This window comes from Zootoca vivipara, chromosome 9, assembly GCF_965207765.1.
Source record: "Zootoca vivipara chromosome 9, rZooViv2.hap1.1, whole genome shotgun sequence".
Lineage (NCBI taxonomy): Eukaryota > Metazoa > Chordata > Lepidosauria > Squamata > Lacertidae > Zootoca > Zootoca vivipara.
In genome coordinates, this window is record NC_142592.1 from 30,760,310 (window position 1) to 30,777,001 (window position 16,692).

General features: G+C 39.5%; 1 protein-coding gene across 2 annotated transcripts in view; it reads left to right on the plus strand.

Annotated features, from left to right (window-relative positions):
* NAV3 (neuron navigator 3) overlaps window positions 1–16,692 on the plus strand; it is a 448,025-nt gene that overhangs the window by 105,468 nt on the left and 325,865 nt on the right. For both annotated transcript variants that reach the window (XM_035127692.3, XM_088676973.1), the window contains exon 2: window positions 8,955–9,359. In XM_035127692.3, coding sequence (XP_034983583.3) covers window positions 9,288–9,359 — 72 coding nt within the window. In that variant the 5' untranslated portion in view covers window positions 8,955–9,287. The remainder of the gene's footprint in view (window positions 1–8,954; window positions 9,360–16,692) is intronic.

Sequence of the window (16,692 nt, forward strand, 5' to 3'; positions counted from 1 at the left end):
CAGAGAATAGAATGAATACCAGAGAATATAATAAATACTCTGTAGGTCTACTTTTTATACTTCTAAAATGGGTTGTATCCAACCAACGATACCCACTGAAACTAATGAACCTGAGTTAGTAATGTCCAGTAATTTTACTGGGTCTATACGGAATCGCCAGACAGAGCCCAAAGTGCTGCACACACACCTCCATTCAGTCAATGCAAGAGGCATTATTAACCAGGGGGAGGTGGGGAGAAACCTGAGTCCAAGGGTTACATATGACCCTCTCAGCCTCTCTGTCTAGTTGTTGGTGTTGGGACCCTCAGGCCACACTTCTCATTAGTCCAGCTTTGCACCCTGCTTGCATGTTTTTGCCTGGCTGGAATTGATCCTTGAACTATTGCTTGCCTAGATGGAGGATAAAGAGGGTTGTGTGAATGTGTGTGTATAAACTAGCCTATTGTACAAAGGTAAAATTTTTGCTCTGGCCACTTCTACCTCTGCCCCTGCCCACCACTGGTTTGTGACCCAAGGAATTTTGCTCAGAAGGGAATGCAGCCCTTGGACTGAAAAACTCCTGCATTACCACAATGCAATAATACATTTTAGCCAAACAGAAGCACTCAAAGAGGGAATGGAGCAAGGCCTGTGTGGCTCGCTATACCTGTACTAGTGCATTCGTCATGCTGCTGTTGTCCCAGCCTCAGATGTGAAACTTGCCTTGTCAAGAAAAGTCTTGCTCGTGGTTGGTAGGAGTTTTGTCCCCAATACTGAGCAAAATGGTTCTTTAATACTACATAATCAGTGCAATGCTTTGTTTTGTTTTACTATAAAATGGTTATACTGTATCTTTGATTTTTAATAATCAAAGAAAGAAAGAAAAAGGAAGGAAAGAAAAACTCACCCAGAGCATATGTGTCCCCAGCAATTTAGCCTTCAAGTAATATCCCTGTTTGTTTTCAAGACTGTCACTCACTCTTAGTCCATGGTGTAGGTTTTGTTGTGCCTTGGATACACCTATCTTGCGCATTAAACCCATAGGAAAATTGCAATGAAAAGCAGGGTGAGAGTACATTGTTATTGACTACCTGTCTAGAGTATACCTTGGATATATTTTCTTTCTCTTCTGCTCGGTGACCAACAAATTGAATGATGGAGGAGATAAAAGGAAGGACATACTTGCTTGGCAGCCTTTCCAAGACTGAAATAAAATGATAAATAACGGAAGGTTTGGGGTCCTAGGCATGGCATCTCAATCTGTACAGGGAAGCTGTTATTTATTTGAAAATGAGGCAGGGAGAAGATAGAGGGCATATTCATTTGACTTTTTGACAGGGGTAGAGCCAGAATCCAAGCCAATTTCAGAGAATGCTTTGTGTGGAAATAACAAATTGCTGGACCAGTGATAAGTGGCTCTGGGGGACTCTATGAATCAAGACAGATTCCAGCTTTTGGTAGACGATAAATGATAGGGGACTCCCCCGCCCTGAAAAATAGTGCCCCTCCCAAAAGACATATCTCACAAAACAATGGTATTAAAAGACCCTGAGGTGAAATGCTAATGTCAGTCCATTCTATAATTTTGTTTGTAACTTACAATAAAAATAAAAATCTCATTATCTTTTATACCCAACATCCCATTTATTCCTTAATTCTTTTTACTTGAATTTACTGCCATATTAAAATGCTATTTTTATATTAATATTTTCACAATTTATAAATGTTTATATTGATATAAACAATTAATAAAAACTGCTGGGATCACTCAAAAGCTGCTACAGATTTTAACATGGTATAATTTTGTTTCAGATATGTTCTGAAGGCCTCCCATTTTGATACAAGTTCAATTCCCGGTTTATTTTTTATTTTTTCAGATAGACTATCTAATTCAAAACATTCAGTCAATTTTTGTATCAACTCTTGTCTAGAAGGAATTATGTCACTCTCACTGCCACTATTGCATACAAAAAAGATCTTTAATTTTTTAAGGAATATCTGAATCAGTAATGCCCAACAGATATGCCTCTGGTTTCCTAATAAATGAGATTCTTAACATTTTTTCTAGTTCAAAGTGGATTTCCTCCCCAAATTTCTTTATTTTGCTACATTGCCACCATATATGGTACAGTGAACCTGTTTGGTCTCCACATCTCCAACAATTACTTTTGGCTCCTTTGTACATTTTGGCTAATTTCCATGGACCAGTGTTGCATTTTTAACAAGTTTTCCTTTATGGCATAGCATGTAGTAAGTTTACAACTATTCTTCCACAGGTTTTCCCATTGGGACATTGTTATAGCATACCCAAAGTCTTGAGACCACTTTATCATAGCTGATGTAACTTCCTCCTCCTCGACTTCCCAGTCAAGGAGGAGGCAGTAAGCTTTAGAAAGGGTTTTACTTTTTGAATTTATCACGTCGGATTCAAATCACGAGATTTCCTTGGTGAACCCTTTTTGTTTATCTACTTTAAATCTTTTGAATATTTGATAATATTGGAAACAATCTGTAATGACATGTATTAATTCCTCAAAACTCTTAAGTTTCTATTGGTTCTCTTCTTCTTTTAAAAGTGTATTATAGGTAGGCCAATTTTCCAACATATTTTTCTTCTTCTTCACCACTGTGGCCTCTACTGGAGAGGCGAATTGGGCCACATTCATTAAAGTGCAACACATTTGCAGAAAGGAAGCAGGCTGTGTGATGCTAACTGTGTGAGCCAGTGCTGCCAAGGTAAGAGGGTAGTGTTTAAGGGAAGGTATTGCCTTCCCGTGAACATCACCCTTTTGGGTGAGTAGGGTGCTTCACCACCTCCCAGGGCTCCACAACTCTGAGTGGGTGTTTACAGGTGGGCCTCAAAAGTCTTCCTCACTCTACCAGCAAGTCTTGAGAACCTTCATCCTTAAAACTGCCTAGATCTGAATCGCCTGATAACTTCATGCACCTACCTGCCATGGAAAATGACAGGTCTAGCTTAGTCTAGATTTGTGTTTCCCAAGGTGTAGTTGCTCTGTTGTTGGTTATGAGCCAGGGACGAAAAGCTGCAATTTCACACTTTTTGAGGATCTGCCACAAGGTTGCAGTTTCATCCTTGGAAATTGCATTGGAACCAATGGGGCTTCCAATATTTTTTTTTTAAATAAATTTTATTCCATTTTCCAAATTTAACCAATTAAAATAATAAAAAGAACATTATTTTATACAAAACATTATAGGATTTCATCTAACATCTTGCTCTGCCGAGCTACGACTTCCCCCCCTCCCTTCACGCGGGTTTCTTGTCAACTCCCTTTTTGCAGTTCCTTTTTGACTTTTTACTCAGTTCGTAGGATTTATTTCAATCCTGCAAGTGTTTTTAAAGATCTACAGTTTTTCTCCATATAGTCCACATATTTACTCCAGTCTTTTTGAAACCTTGTCTCCCCCTGGTCGCGAATCTTGCAAGTCATCCTTGCGAGTTCAGCATAGTCCATCATTTTAATCTGCCACTCCTCAATTGTTGGTAGTTCCTGTAGTTTCCATTTTTGGGCTAACAAAGTCCTAGCCGCGGTTGTCGCATACATAAACAATACTTGATCTTCTTTTCTAATCTCTTCTCCCATTATTCCTAACAAAAATGCTTCCGGTTTTTTTGGGAAGGTATATCTAAGCATCTTTTTCAACTCATTATATAGCATCTCCCAAAATCTTTTTACCTTATCGCATGTCCACCACATATGATAAAATTCACCATTTCCCTCTTTGCATTTCCAGCAAGTTTTATCACTCATTCTAAACATTTTGGCTAATTTAACTGGTGTTAAATACCATCTATACATCATCTTATACACATTTTCTTTCAAGGCAGTACATGCTGTAAATCTCAAGGTTTGAGTCCATAATTTCAACCACGCGTCATATTCAATATTATGCCCAAAATCTTTTGCCCACTTAATCATCGCTTCTTTTGTCAACTCATCTTTTGTATACCATTCTAACAGCAGATTATACATTTTTGACAGAAGCTTTGTTTTGCCTTCAAGCACTTCTATTTGGAATTTGGACCTTTTATCCTCAAATCCTATTTTTCTATCCTCCCTAAGAACATCATTTATTTGATGGTATTGTATCCATCCTGTTAAAACTCCTTTAATTTCTTCATAGGGTTTAAGTCTCCATCCTTTTTCAGTCCTTGTCAAGATTTCCTCATAAGTGGCCCACCTCCCCTCCATATTTACTTTCTTTACTGTTAATACCTCTACTGGTGAAACCCACCATGGTTTTTTAGTCTCCAGCAGCATTTTGTTTCTTTCCCACACCTCGTACAGAGATCTTCTTATCACATGATTAGTAAACCCAGTATGAGACTTCTTTTTATCATAACATAAATATGCATGCCATCCAAATCTATTATTAAAACCTTCCAAATCTAGCAAATCAGTATTCTTTAACGTTATCCACTCTTTAATCCAGCACATACAAGACGCTTCATAATAAAGTCTTAAGTCTGGCAGGGAGAAACCGCCTCTTTCTTTTCTATCTACCAAAATTTTATGTTTTATTCTAGGTTTTTTCCCCTGCCAGACAAATCTTGACAAAATCTTCTGCCATTCTTGGAATTGTCTTGTACCCTTCACTACAGGTATAGTTTGAAATAAGAATAACATTTTGGGCAAAATGTTCATCTTAATTGCTGCTATTCTTCCTAAGAATGACATGTTCATATTAGTCCACCTTTCCAGGTCTTTCTTTATTTCTCTCCATACTGGTTCATAGTTGTCGCTGTATAAATTAATATTCTTTGCTGTCATCCATATTCCGAGGTATTTTACTTTTTTTGCCACATCAAAACCATATTTTAAATGTATCTCTTGCTTTTCCTCTTTCGTCATATTCATTGCCATGACCTTGGTTTTCTGTCTATTTAGTTTAAATCCTGCTAATTGTCCAAATTTCTCCATTTCTTCTATAGCCTCTGCAACACTTTCATTAGGATTTTCTAGAGTTAAGACTAAGTCATCCGCGAAGGCTTTCACTTTGAATTGTTTCGCGCCTACTTTAATTCCTCTAATAGTTGAAAGATCTCTTAGTCTGTTCAATAGTACTTCCAGGACCATGATGAATAATAAAGGAGATAGAGGACAGCCCTGTCTGGTTCCTTTTGTGATGTCAAAATAATCTGTTAATGTATTATTAATTATCAATCTTGCTTTTTGTTCTGAATATATTGCCTCGATCCCATTCAAAAATGAATCTTTGCCAACCATCGATTCCAAATTCTTCTTCATAAACAGCCAAGATATATTGTCAAATGCTTTCTCTGCGTCCACAAACATTAACACTGCTGGCTTATCTATCTTGGTTTCCAGATATTCTGTTACATCTACAATATGTCTAACATTGTCTTTTAACTGTCTGCCAGGAAGAAAACCAGCTTGGTCTTTATGTATCATTTCGTTCAAAGCTTCTTTTAATCTCTTGGACATTATATCTGCAAAGAGCTTATAATCATTATTCAATAAAGAAATTGGTCTGTAATTTCTAACTTCTAAGCCATCCGCTCCTGGTTTTGGAATCAATGTTATATATGCTTCCTTCCATGTATTTGGGATCTTTCCTCCTGCAAGGATGTCATTCATCACTTCTTCTAAAATTGGTACCAACTGTCCATTTAAAACTTTATAATATTTTGCTGATAATCCATCTGGTCCTGGGGCTTTTCCTAATTTCATTCTCATTATTGCCTGGTGTATTTCTTGTGTTGTTATCCTGTTATTAAGTTTCTTTCTTTCATCTTCTGGAATTTGTTTCAATCCATATTTTCTTAAGTAGTCACTGATCTTCTTCTCCTCTTCTTTCTTTTTGCAATACAACTCTTTATAGAATTTTTGAAAGGCTTTTTTTATTTCCTTTGGTTCCTCGGTTACTTTTCCTTCCATATTTATCTTCACTATCGCGTTTTGATTTTGACGCTTCCTTAATTGCCAAGCCAACAGTTTTCCTGTTTTGTTCGCTGATTCAAAATTCTTTTGTCTCATCTGCTTTATTTTCCACTCTATCTCCTGATTGATCAACATAGAGAATTGTGTCTGTAACATCTTTATATTATTTTTGATCTGTTGATTCTCTGGTTTATCTATCAGGTTTTTCTCATTTTCCATGAGACATTTCAGAATTTCTTCCTTCTTCTTTTCTTTCTTTCGTTTCAGAAAACTGTTTTGCTGTATTAGAAAGCCTCTCATCACTGCTTTACTTGCATCCCATACCATGTCTAATCCAGTGTCTTTGTGTAAGTTCCAGTAAAAATAGTCTTTCAGAACATTCTTGGCTTTTTTCACCACCTCTTTGTCTTCAAAAAGCTCTTCGTTCATTCTCCACCTAAAGGAATTCTGGTCTTTGCTTTTCATTTCCATAAATATTGAGTTATGATCTGACAGTGTTCGTGGTATTATCTCTATTTTGCTCACCCTGGGCACTAGTTCTTTGGAGATCCATATATGATCTATTCTTCCAGAACTTTGATTTGGTTCTGAGAAGAATGTAAACTGTTTAAGCGTAGGGTGCTTTAACCTCCAAATGTCCACTAGGCCCAGGTTTTCTACCAATTCAAAGAAGGATTTTGGTAATTTACCCTCATTCTTCCTTTTCTTTGTCCTATCCAATTCTGGTACTGTCACTCCGTTGAAATCGCCCATAAGTACTATCTTTTGATCCATGAAATCTATCAACCTTTCCTCCAAATTCTTGTAAAATTCAGCTTTATTTTCATTCGGCGCATAGATCCCCACCACCAACATTTTTTCTCCTTGGGTCGATATTTGGACCGCTATCATTCTTCCATCTTCGTCTTTAAAGATCAAATTCGGGTCCAATTTGTCCTTTATATACAAAACCACTCCTCTCTTTTTATTTTCTGCCGAATTTATAAATTCTTTACCCAACCTTTTATTTTTAAGAATATAATTATGTTTTTTCGCCACATGTGTTTCCTGGAGGCAAATTATATCCAAATTTTTCTTCTTCAAAATATGATCAATTTTATTTCTTTTGACTTTATTATTCAAGCCATTCACATTCCAGGAATGTATCTTCAACGCCATTTTACTTCCTAATTTCAGGAAGAAAAGATTTTATCTAGTCTTGGTCGGGTTTCTTACTTAAATTTTTATCCTCTTCTTCTTCTTCACTCTCTGACTCTTTATCCTCTTCTTCTTCTTTTCCCTGATCCTCTTCCTCTGATTTTTCTTCTTCTTCTTTTTTCTTTCTTCTTCTTCTTTGTGGTTTTGGTTCTTCTTCTTCCTCTGCTGTCGCTTCAGCTAGAACAGCCAGATCCGGGGTCAACTCTCCCAAAATTTTTTCATATTTTCTCAAGAATTTCCCAATATCATGCATGCTTGTCAGCACATGTCTTTTCTCTTTGTAGAAAAACATTATTCCTTCAGGGTATTCCCATCTGTGTTGGATTCCATTTTTCCTAAGCAAGGCCACCATTGCTTTATAATTGTCGCGTTTTTTCAAAAATCTTCCTGGAATTTCTTTAAACACGATTATAGACTTGCCTCCGATGATTAGCTTATTGGTGAAACTCAGGCTTAAAATCTCATTTTTCATCTCCATTGTGTTGAAAATCACCACGCAATCACCAGGCGCTTTCCTGGCTTTGGCCTTTGCTGATTTTACTTTAATTCTAAATGCATTTACAATTGTCTGACTCACTTCTTCATCCGTCTTTCCCATCCATTTTGCCAATTCAGCAATTATCCTTGATTTAATATCTTCCCCTGATTCTTCAGGGATGCCCCTCAGTTTCACATTCAATTGCCTTTGCTTCATTTCAATTAATGCTAAATTGTCAAGCATTTGTTCATGTGCCCGGTCCATTTTCTTCATTTTATCTTTCACTTTATCTGTCTCTTTTTTGACCTCCTTTACATCTTTTTGGGTTTTCTTGATTGATTCTTCCATTGTTTTGGATCTCACCGACAAATCTTTTATTTGAGTCGATAATTCTCCCACCGCTCCTTCAATCTTCTTATCAATCTCTCCCAATTTCTTATCCATTCGTTGTTCACTATGTTTAAATTCATCTTTAATTTTTTGCCATAAAGCTTCTAAATCCTTGACTTCTTCTTGTTTTGAGCCTCTTCTATCTTTTGGTGTTCCTGCTGCCTTCTTTTCTTCTTTGCCAGCCATTCTCCTGCAAAAAAAAAAATCAAAAAGAGGGGAAATTCCCCTCTTCACCACTAGGGGGACCGGTACTAGTAAATTCTTACAATAAACCTGCAGTACCCTATCCGCCCCTAGATGGCACTATACTCAATTCCAGGACCCAAATTCACCTATTGTTCCTTCTGCCACCGGGTCTGACACTCTACAATCCCCAGCCTTCCAGTACTTTTCCACTCCCAAAGGCAGAGAAACAACAGTTTTTAATTACATTAGTTCAGTCCCTTTTTAACAAAATCCTTCTTCAGCTCTCAAGCAGCCAAGTTCCCCTTTTATTTCTTAAAACCTGAAACAAAGAAGCCAAGTCCCGCAACTCTTCAGCCACTTGTGGGCTTAATCCACATGTTAAATCCAATAAAACCCCAAAAAGACCAGATACTTCAGCCACTTGTCGGCTTAATCCAAATAAGGAAAAGTAAAGACCCCAGATCTGTAGTTCCAAAGCGATAAACCCCCTCTTCAGCCACTTGCTAGCTTAATCCAAAATCGACCAATGGGGCTTCCAATAAATGCATTTACTTTAAAGGCTGTTCAGTACATTGTGTTGGAGAAAAGGGAAAACTGGGCAATCACACTTAGTTGGAAATAAGCCCCACTGGACTCTTTGATGGGACATTTCTCAGTATATATGTTGAGGAAATGACTGAATAAACCTTTTGTGCGTATTATATTTTTACTGGTAATTTGCTTCTCAGTTAACCAGCTTCTTCCACATATAAAAAGAAAAATATAGGAATAATAAAATGTTTTTTTTCCTTTTTCAACAGATTCACAGACAGGATGTAACCTTTAAAAATGGAAGCTTGTATAGGAAGCAACAGATAGCACTTGGAGCTTAAAGAAGTGGATGAACATTTCTCTTTGGATGTATTGTCTTTTAAGAACGATATGTTGATTCAGAAGGTCCGAAGAGAGAATCGTGAAATTTATTTCCTCTACTCAGTCACTGGATTTTTAAACCATTCCTTGGGAGTGGTGAATTTCCACTAAGGTGTGTGATGGAAAAAGCAGTGCATCTCTGTGTCTGTAACCCATACGTTGTGGATTAGTTTGCTGTTCCAAGGTACAAATTCCATTTTGAGGGACAAGGAACTGATGTGATGGATTTACCTTCAGAAATGAGCAGGCATGGAAGGAATCCGCTCAGCCACAAGCTAGAAGATCAGAAAAAGGTAAAAAACTCACTTTTGATAATTAAATGCCTTTTAAAATTAGTATCCCCTTTCCCCACAAATATATTTTTTGAAATGCTCTAACCTTTCCAAAACACTGTGTAAAATTGTGTCTTTATTTGTATCCTTATTGCTCCATATCAGTCTGTTTCTGTGCAGCTGATTTTCATTGCTACTACCTGATAATCGGACTTCCAAAGGGTCTTGAAATTATCTGGCAAATTGGTTGTCAAAAACCCTCGCTTTCCCTCCGTCCCTGACTCTGTGCCAAATGTCTCCTGTAATAAGCAATATTGTTAACTTTGTGCTGACCTTGTTTGAATACGTTCTTCCTCACGGTGAGAGTGACAATTTGCTCTTCCCAGACTCTTCCGATGGTAACTGGGAAAACTGCATTTCTATGTAATTAATGCTTGTTAGCATTATGTGTGGAATGATCAAATGTGTTGCTTTTGCTTTTTTAAAATGGTCTTTAATTGAAGGAAATAGAATAACTAAGCTATTGGATAGCCACCTCCTGTTTCATGTTTCCTGGGATGATTTACAAATTTGATGAGGAAGAATACTTCCTGTTTTTAATAGGTGCCTTGTACAGCTGTTATTACATTACAGTACGAGGGAATACAGGTGCAGCAGAGGTGTGTGTTTATACCTGTCCCCAATGTTGTGTGAATTCTCCTGTCTGCTTTGTGGGATGAAAGTTAACTTCTACAGCAGAGAACCTTTGTGTCTGTGGAGGCTCCCTCCATAATGGTGAACCTTGATTCTGACAGATCATTACACTGACCAGTTGAAAGTCAATTGATCTTCATTGTGTAAAACAAACAAACAAACCACAAACACCAATGCTACGTGCTCTAAAAGAAAGACTTATTGGGTAGCTGTAGAGGAGACATTGTGTGGCAAAAGTAAGGTGTTCACCAGTGATATTTTAGGAATACCCTTCTGCTGAGGAGGAAGTTGGCCTTGAATGGTTTCTTCTAGTCTTGTTTCTATATGTTCCATTTGCTGTGTGCAGAGCTATGAAGAAATGCAGTTACTATTGAAGTCTGGTTGCTTTTCATGGATGTCTGAACAGCAAAATCTATCCCGTTTAGTTTGTGTTGATGGTGTTAGGACATTTTATTGGCTGACTTAGGCTTCTCAGTATGTCATACTTGGCAGAAGGTTGAATAACAGTGCAATCCTTTTAAACAGTGCAGACTTTTAGAAGACATCTGAAGGCAGCCCTGTTTAGGGAAGCTTTTAATGTTTAATATACAGTACTATTGTATTTTAATATTCTGGTGGAAGCCGCCCAGAGTGGCTGGGGAAACCCAGCCAGATGGGCGGGGTATAAATAAATAAATAAATAAATAATAATTATTATTAATCCTATACATATCTACTCAGAAGTAAGAACCATTGAGTTCAATGGGACTTATTTCTAGGTGAGAGGGTATATGTTTGTAACATAAGACTGCTATGTTTGCCATTGAGGCAAAGGGAAATGGATTTTCCTTCTAATGTCACCTGTGTTCAGTTTCATAGCCCTGTGGTGGGTTTTATGGTAGTCTGTATAGCAATAGGTGTGATTTGAAAAATCTACTGATTGTTGTGGTTGCACTATATTTTATCTATTAAGTATAAAGTAACTGATATGTATGAATCCAGTTTCTAGGGTTTTACATCCCAATTTTTCAGTCTTGAAATGCCAACACTTCAGTTATAGAACCACCATTTCCACCTGAAGTCAGGTTGGTGAGAGCCATTTAAAAACCTTATTTATCTATTTTGCTAGTGGTATTGAAAATACTGTACTGTATTGGTTGCTATAATTGGTTGTTGAATTGAATTTTAATGCCTGCATTTTCATTTCCAATGATTAAAAAAAATCATAAGAAAATCAGGTGTTTCTCTGCTTGTCAAGCAACAGCTGCTAACAAATTAGACAGCGCTTGGAAAAACTGCTCATTTTTATCACTTCAGGAAACATTGCAATTCATGAGCACAGGGCACTGGTCAACGTTTCGGGAACTAACATTGCTAACCTTCTAATGAACTTAATATTTCACAATGTTAGTATTGTTTAGTTGGTTTGCTATATTTGGATTTTAAATGAAATTGTACCAGGCTGTCTATTGTAGTGATGCATTGATAGGTATTACAGTTTGTGTGTTTCTCACCACTTAGGGCATAGTTATGTGGAAACGCAGCATACAAATTAAAATAATATAACAACACTGACTCAGCTACAGTTCTACCAGAGTCCTTTTTGAGCCACCCCTAAAATGGTGGGCTGGATCCACTCATTTGGGATGAAGAGATGATTTACATAGGCCTGGTTTGCATGTAATGCTAAGTCAAACTCACACCAGACAAACCACCCACTGTAACAAAGGTTTTGTTATTGGCTGACCAAGAGCCTGGATGAAATGCTAAGCCAAACCATGATATCTTTTCTCTGACAATGCTTCCTGTGACTCATGTATGCATCACCATATGCAGCTCTGGAAAGCATCAGTGCCATCTCGGAAGAGGCATTCTCACCTTTATGGTTATTTATTTAACATTGGTAAAAATATAACAAATGCAAAACATGTAAACATAAAGGATAAGATTTTAGAGTCTTCTCCCTTTTCTGACTTTGAAGGCAAAACTACTTCCAGAAGTCCTCAATGAATGCAGTATATTTTTGCTTAAGTGCTCTGCAGAACTAGTTTGCTGGATGCAAAGTACTCATACTGCTTTCTATCTTCAAAGGACACCTGCTAGCACTGAACAGACAGAGGGGAATGCTTGAAAGTCTGCTGCAGCTGTAGCCTTGTCGGACTCAGGAGATGTGTATTTTATGTGTGTTCCCATTCCATGAAGCACTTTTTTAAAAAACAAAAAGACAAAAACCATGGTCTTGCCTTGCAATGTTGCTTTTATTAGTTACTGCTATGCATTTCAGCAGCAACAGGTTTGAGCTCCTGTTGCTACCACATAGCTGATCGCAAATTAATTTCATTAAGGCATAATAGCAGTATACTGTTTTGAGTCTGTGCTCAAAACAGCTCAGCTATTTAGCAATTGTTTGTGTTATCAGGTTCTTCTGTTGCTGAAATGAACAGTGCTTCATATTTATTGATAAGCACTAGGTGAAGTGAGTTGCAGTGGAGGGGGGGAGCAGGGAGGGGAAAGAGAGTTTGGTCTGATTACTTTCTTGGCTTGGGGTAATTGTATATTCAGTGCTAACTAGATTCTCCATGAGTGGATTGATGTGGCAACATGGAGATCTTGTTGCACCCACACACTTGTGATGGTCATCGCAGTGCTTTTAAACATTTCCCCTCCAAGCTCTTGCATCTGCAATCCTGAAGAACTCGTCTGTCAGTGTTTAGATTGTCTTCCACCTCTGAACACCTTGGAGAAGAACTTGACAAGATGACACTAATGTGTGAATTTATCTCATAAAGCAAAATACAAAATGTGTGGGTTATTTTATTCAGGGAGAAAAACCTCTGATGATTAAGTGTTACAGCTTTGCATACCTGTGGGAATTAAATAGCATTTTTCTATAAAAATGAAGCAAAACAACAGCTTACGTTAAAATTCAAATGGCTTTTTTCTTCTTTAATTGGACAAGGTCATGACCATCATTTCCTTGTCTTTCCTTCCCTACAATGTTGTCAGTTTTCCATGTGATGATGAGATCAGCCAATGGCATGTAGAATTGCCCTTCATCCTGTCCCTGCTTTCCCAATTAAGAGGGCTGCCTGGGTACTTATGCCTTGTAGTAGACCAAAACCATAAACAGGAGCAAGGCACACAGAATCATTAGCTTATAATGATAGCACAGACGTAATCTGTGGATAACTGCTGTTGGTTTCACAGGCACCATCAGCCCTAAGTGAGTATAGTGCATAGCTGCCAAGTACCCCATTTCCCCCAGGAAACCCCTGTTTTTTCGTACCGTTTCCCGGTGGTCCCCCATATCAGTTCGTCCCCTTATTCCCCTCCTGCTGGCGAACATTTTTTTCCTGCTTTGCCCATCTATGGGCACCAAAATGGTCGGCGCCGGAAGTCGCATCTACGCATGTCCAGAAGTGCGTAGACACAACTTCCGGTATCGGCGCCAGCCCTTTTCGGTGCCCATAGATGGGCAAAGTGACACCGGAAGTTGCATCTACGCACTTTCGGACATGCGTAGACGCGACTTCCGGTGTTGGCGCCGGCCATTTTCGGTGCCCATAGATGGGCAAAGCGACACCGGAAGTTGTGTCTATGCAACTTCCAGTGTCACGCGGCTGCCGGTCCCAGATTTTGCAGTCCAGGACTTGGCAGGTATGGTATAGTGATGGTCAATGATGGCAACAAAGCTATATGAACAGAAATTACTAGGAATCTGACACCTTCCATGTGTTTCCAGGCAGGGATGGGAGTAGCCCTGGGTCTGCAGAACTGAAGGGAATATGCTTTGGCCTTTTCTACTGACCTGAGACCTAAGGGTTTGTTGGAAGAACACTGCAGAAAGGGAAAAACCAGGTTGGTCAAAGAAACAGTGGCTGTGGGAGTGCTTGATTCCCCACTCCTTGCTTGAAGGAGCACTTCAGTCCAGCTACTGTTGCTGGGTCGATTTAGGCTTTCACAGCACCGTCTTAAGCACCCCTGTCGCCATGGTGCGCCGGATCTCTCCGGTGCCCTCCCGCCCCGTTTCCCAGCGCGGTGGATGGGTGGGTGCGGCGCTGCTGCGTGGCGGGCGGGATGGCACAACGCGATCTCTCCGGCACCCTCCCGCCCCGTTTCCCAGCCCGATGGGCCGGCCGGCCAGCGGGTGGGCGCAGCTCGCAGCGCCCTCCTGGCGGGCCGGCGCCATGGTGCCCTGCGCCACCGGGGGTCTACGACGAGCCGGCCCTGGGCTTTCAGCATCTTTTACCTTCTGCAAAGGCAGGGGACTTGTTAGGATGGTCGCTTCTTGGAGGGTGATGGATCCAATTGTCTTCCAGGCAGCTCTGGAAGATTTTCTGGCTGATATGACTGGTGCTCCTGTTGAAACCCTGGCCAATTTGTATAACATGAGAATGGCTTTGGGCCATTGATAACATGATCACCCCTGAGCTTCATATAGTCTGCTTGGCTCCTTTGTGTACTCCAGAACTCAGGGCATTGAAACAAGATGGGAGATGGCTTGAACACAAGTGGAGGAAAACTACGGACAAATGCAATCAAACACTGGCGAGTGCTTATTCTCAAGTTTACTCAGTAACGGTGAAGCCAATAAAGAAAGCATACCTTGCTGCCTCCAGTGCATCCTCACCATGCTGTCTGGCAGTAATTTTCTGGGTAGTTTGGGGCCTTTTACAATCTGGTCCAAAGTAGGTGGTAGAACCAGTGGTAGCTCTCTGTGACTCATTTACAAAACATTTTGAGGAACAAATCACTTGCACCTGCCAGGACCTTGACACTGCTGTTACAGGAGATGAATCTCAAGAGGCATGCAGAGCACTATGTAGTCCAGCTATCTTTCAAAGTTAGAAGATATGGACAAGGTGCTTAGTTTGGCCAAGCTCTTGCTCCTTGCTCCTCATTGCTGATAAAAAGTAGCAGGGAGGGGACAGCTGACCGGGCAAGGGTAGTGATTAATATACGCATCCCCAAACTTCGGCCCTCCAGATGTTTTGGACTACAATTCCCATCTTCCCGGCCACTGGTCCTGTTAGCTAGGGATCATGGGAGTTGTAGGCCAAAACATCTGGAGGGCCGCAGTTTGGGGGTGGCTTTTAAATATTGCCTTGGTTTCAAATATTATTGAAATCTGTTGAAAGTCACTTTGAGGCTAGTTCAAAACCACACCCTTCTTATTGGCTGTATCTAGCATCTGGTTAATTAATATCACTTAGTTATTTGTACTGCACACATCCATGTACATTTTATAAAAAGATGACAGTCCTGTAATTAACTTACTCCAAATTGGGGGAAATGAAGCCAACCACATATGTGGTTGGACTCCAACTGCCATCAGCTCTAGCCAGCATGGCCAGTGGTCAGGGATGATGGGGCTTGCAGTCCAGCAACAATTAGAGAACTACAGGTTCCTCATTCTTGCTCTAGTTCTAGCTTCACAGTTGCTATATGGTTTGTGAGCACTTACTGAAACAAATGTGAACACCACAGTTTTTATTTTTTTAAACTGAGCACTATATTTCATACAACCAATCTAGAATTGCTGCCAGCGTTCTGCTTACTTTAAAAATGTGTTGCCCAATTGATGTAAGACTACTGTAACTATTTAGATTTAGAATCAAATAGAAGAACATAGAGGCTTTTTTTGTTTTTAATGTAGCCAAGAATGTGCATTGCTTTAGTTGTCGTAATAAATAGTATACATGATCTTAAATTGTCCTGAAAGGAATTGCCATTCAGCAGCCCACTCATGAGAATTCACACTTTCTCGCTTCTTTTCCCTGGAAATTCCTGAGGTACTGAAGTATATCGCACAAGGTCAGTTGCATCCCTCCTGATTTCCTTTGGTTCAGCATCACACAGAAAACGCATTGCACTCTTATGTAATCAATTGACTTTGAAGTTTGCAGTGAAAGGATGCAAACTTTGGTTTGTGACCAAAGGATGCTGTCAGTGCAGCTTGAAATCCACACCTACATGGCAAGAATGCCAATGAATTTGAAATCTGCTTACCCAAGCAATCAGCTGTAGAAGCAGCCTCTGGATTTGAAGTACCCTTGACTGCTGTATTCTGTGCCTGGAGCGGATGAGATAGATGAAGATGCTTTTTGATCATTTGTGCTCTGGAAGACCCTCTAGTACTCATGAGGATTTTCCTGCTTGAGGAACAGAAGTCAAGCGTATACATAGATAACTAATTCTCAGTATACCAAAGAGCAGAGTAATATTTGTGACACATACCTCATTACTTTTAGTGAATGAGCAGCAAAAGAAGGCAACACTGCTGTTACACACACACACACACACACACACACACACACACACACACACACACAGAGAGAGAGACAGAGAGAGAGACAGAGAGAGAGAGAGACAGAGAGAGAGACAGAGAGAATTAAGGCTGCCTCATTTTCCAATTAGTTTTAGAAAAACATGAGCAATGTCTATACAGTCATACCTCGGTTTAAGTACACTTCGCGTTGAGTACTTTCAGTTTAAGTACTCCGTGGACCCGCCTGGAACGGATTAATCCACTTTCCATTACTTTCAATGGGAAAGTTCGCTTCAGATTAAGTATGCTTCAGGTTAAGTACGGACTTCCACAACCAATTACACTCATACTTCGGGTTAAGTACGCTTCAGGTTGAGTACTCTGCAGACCCGTCTGGAACGGACTAATCCACTT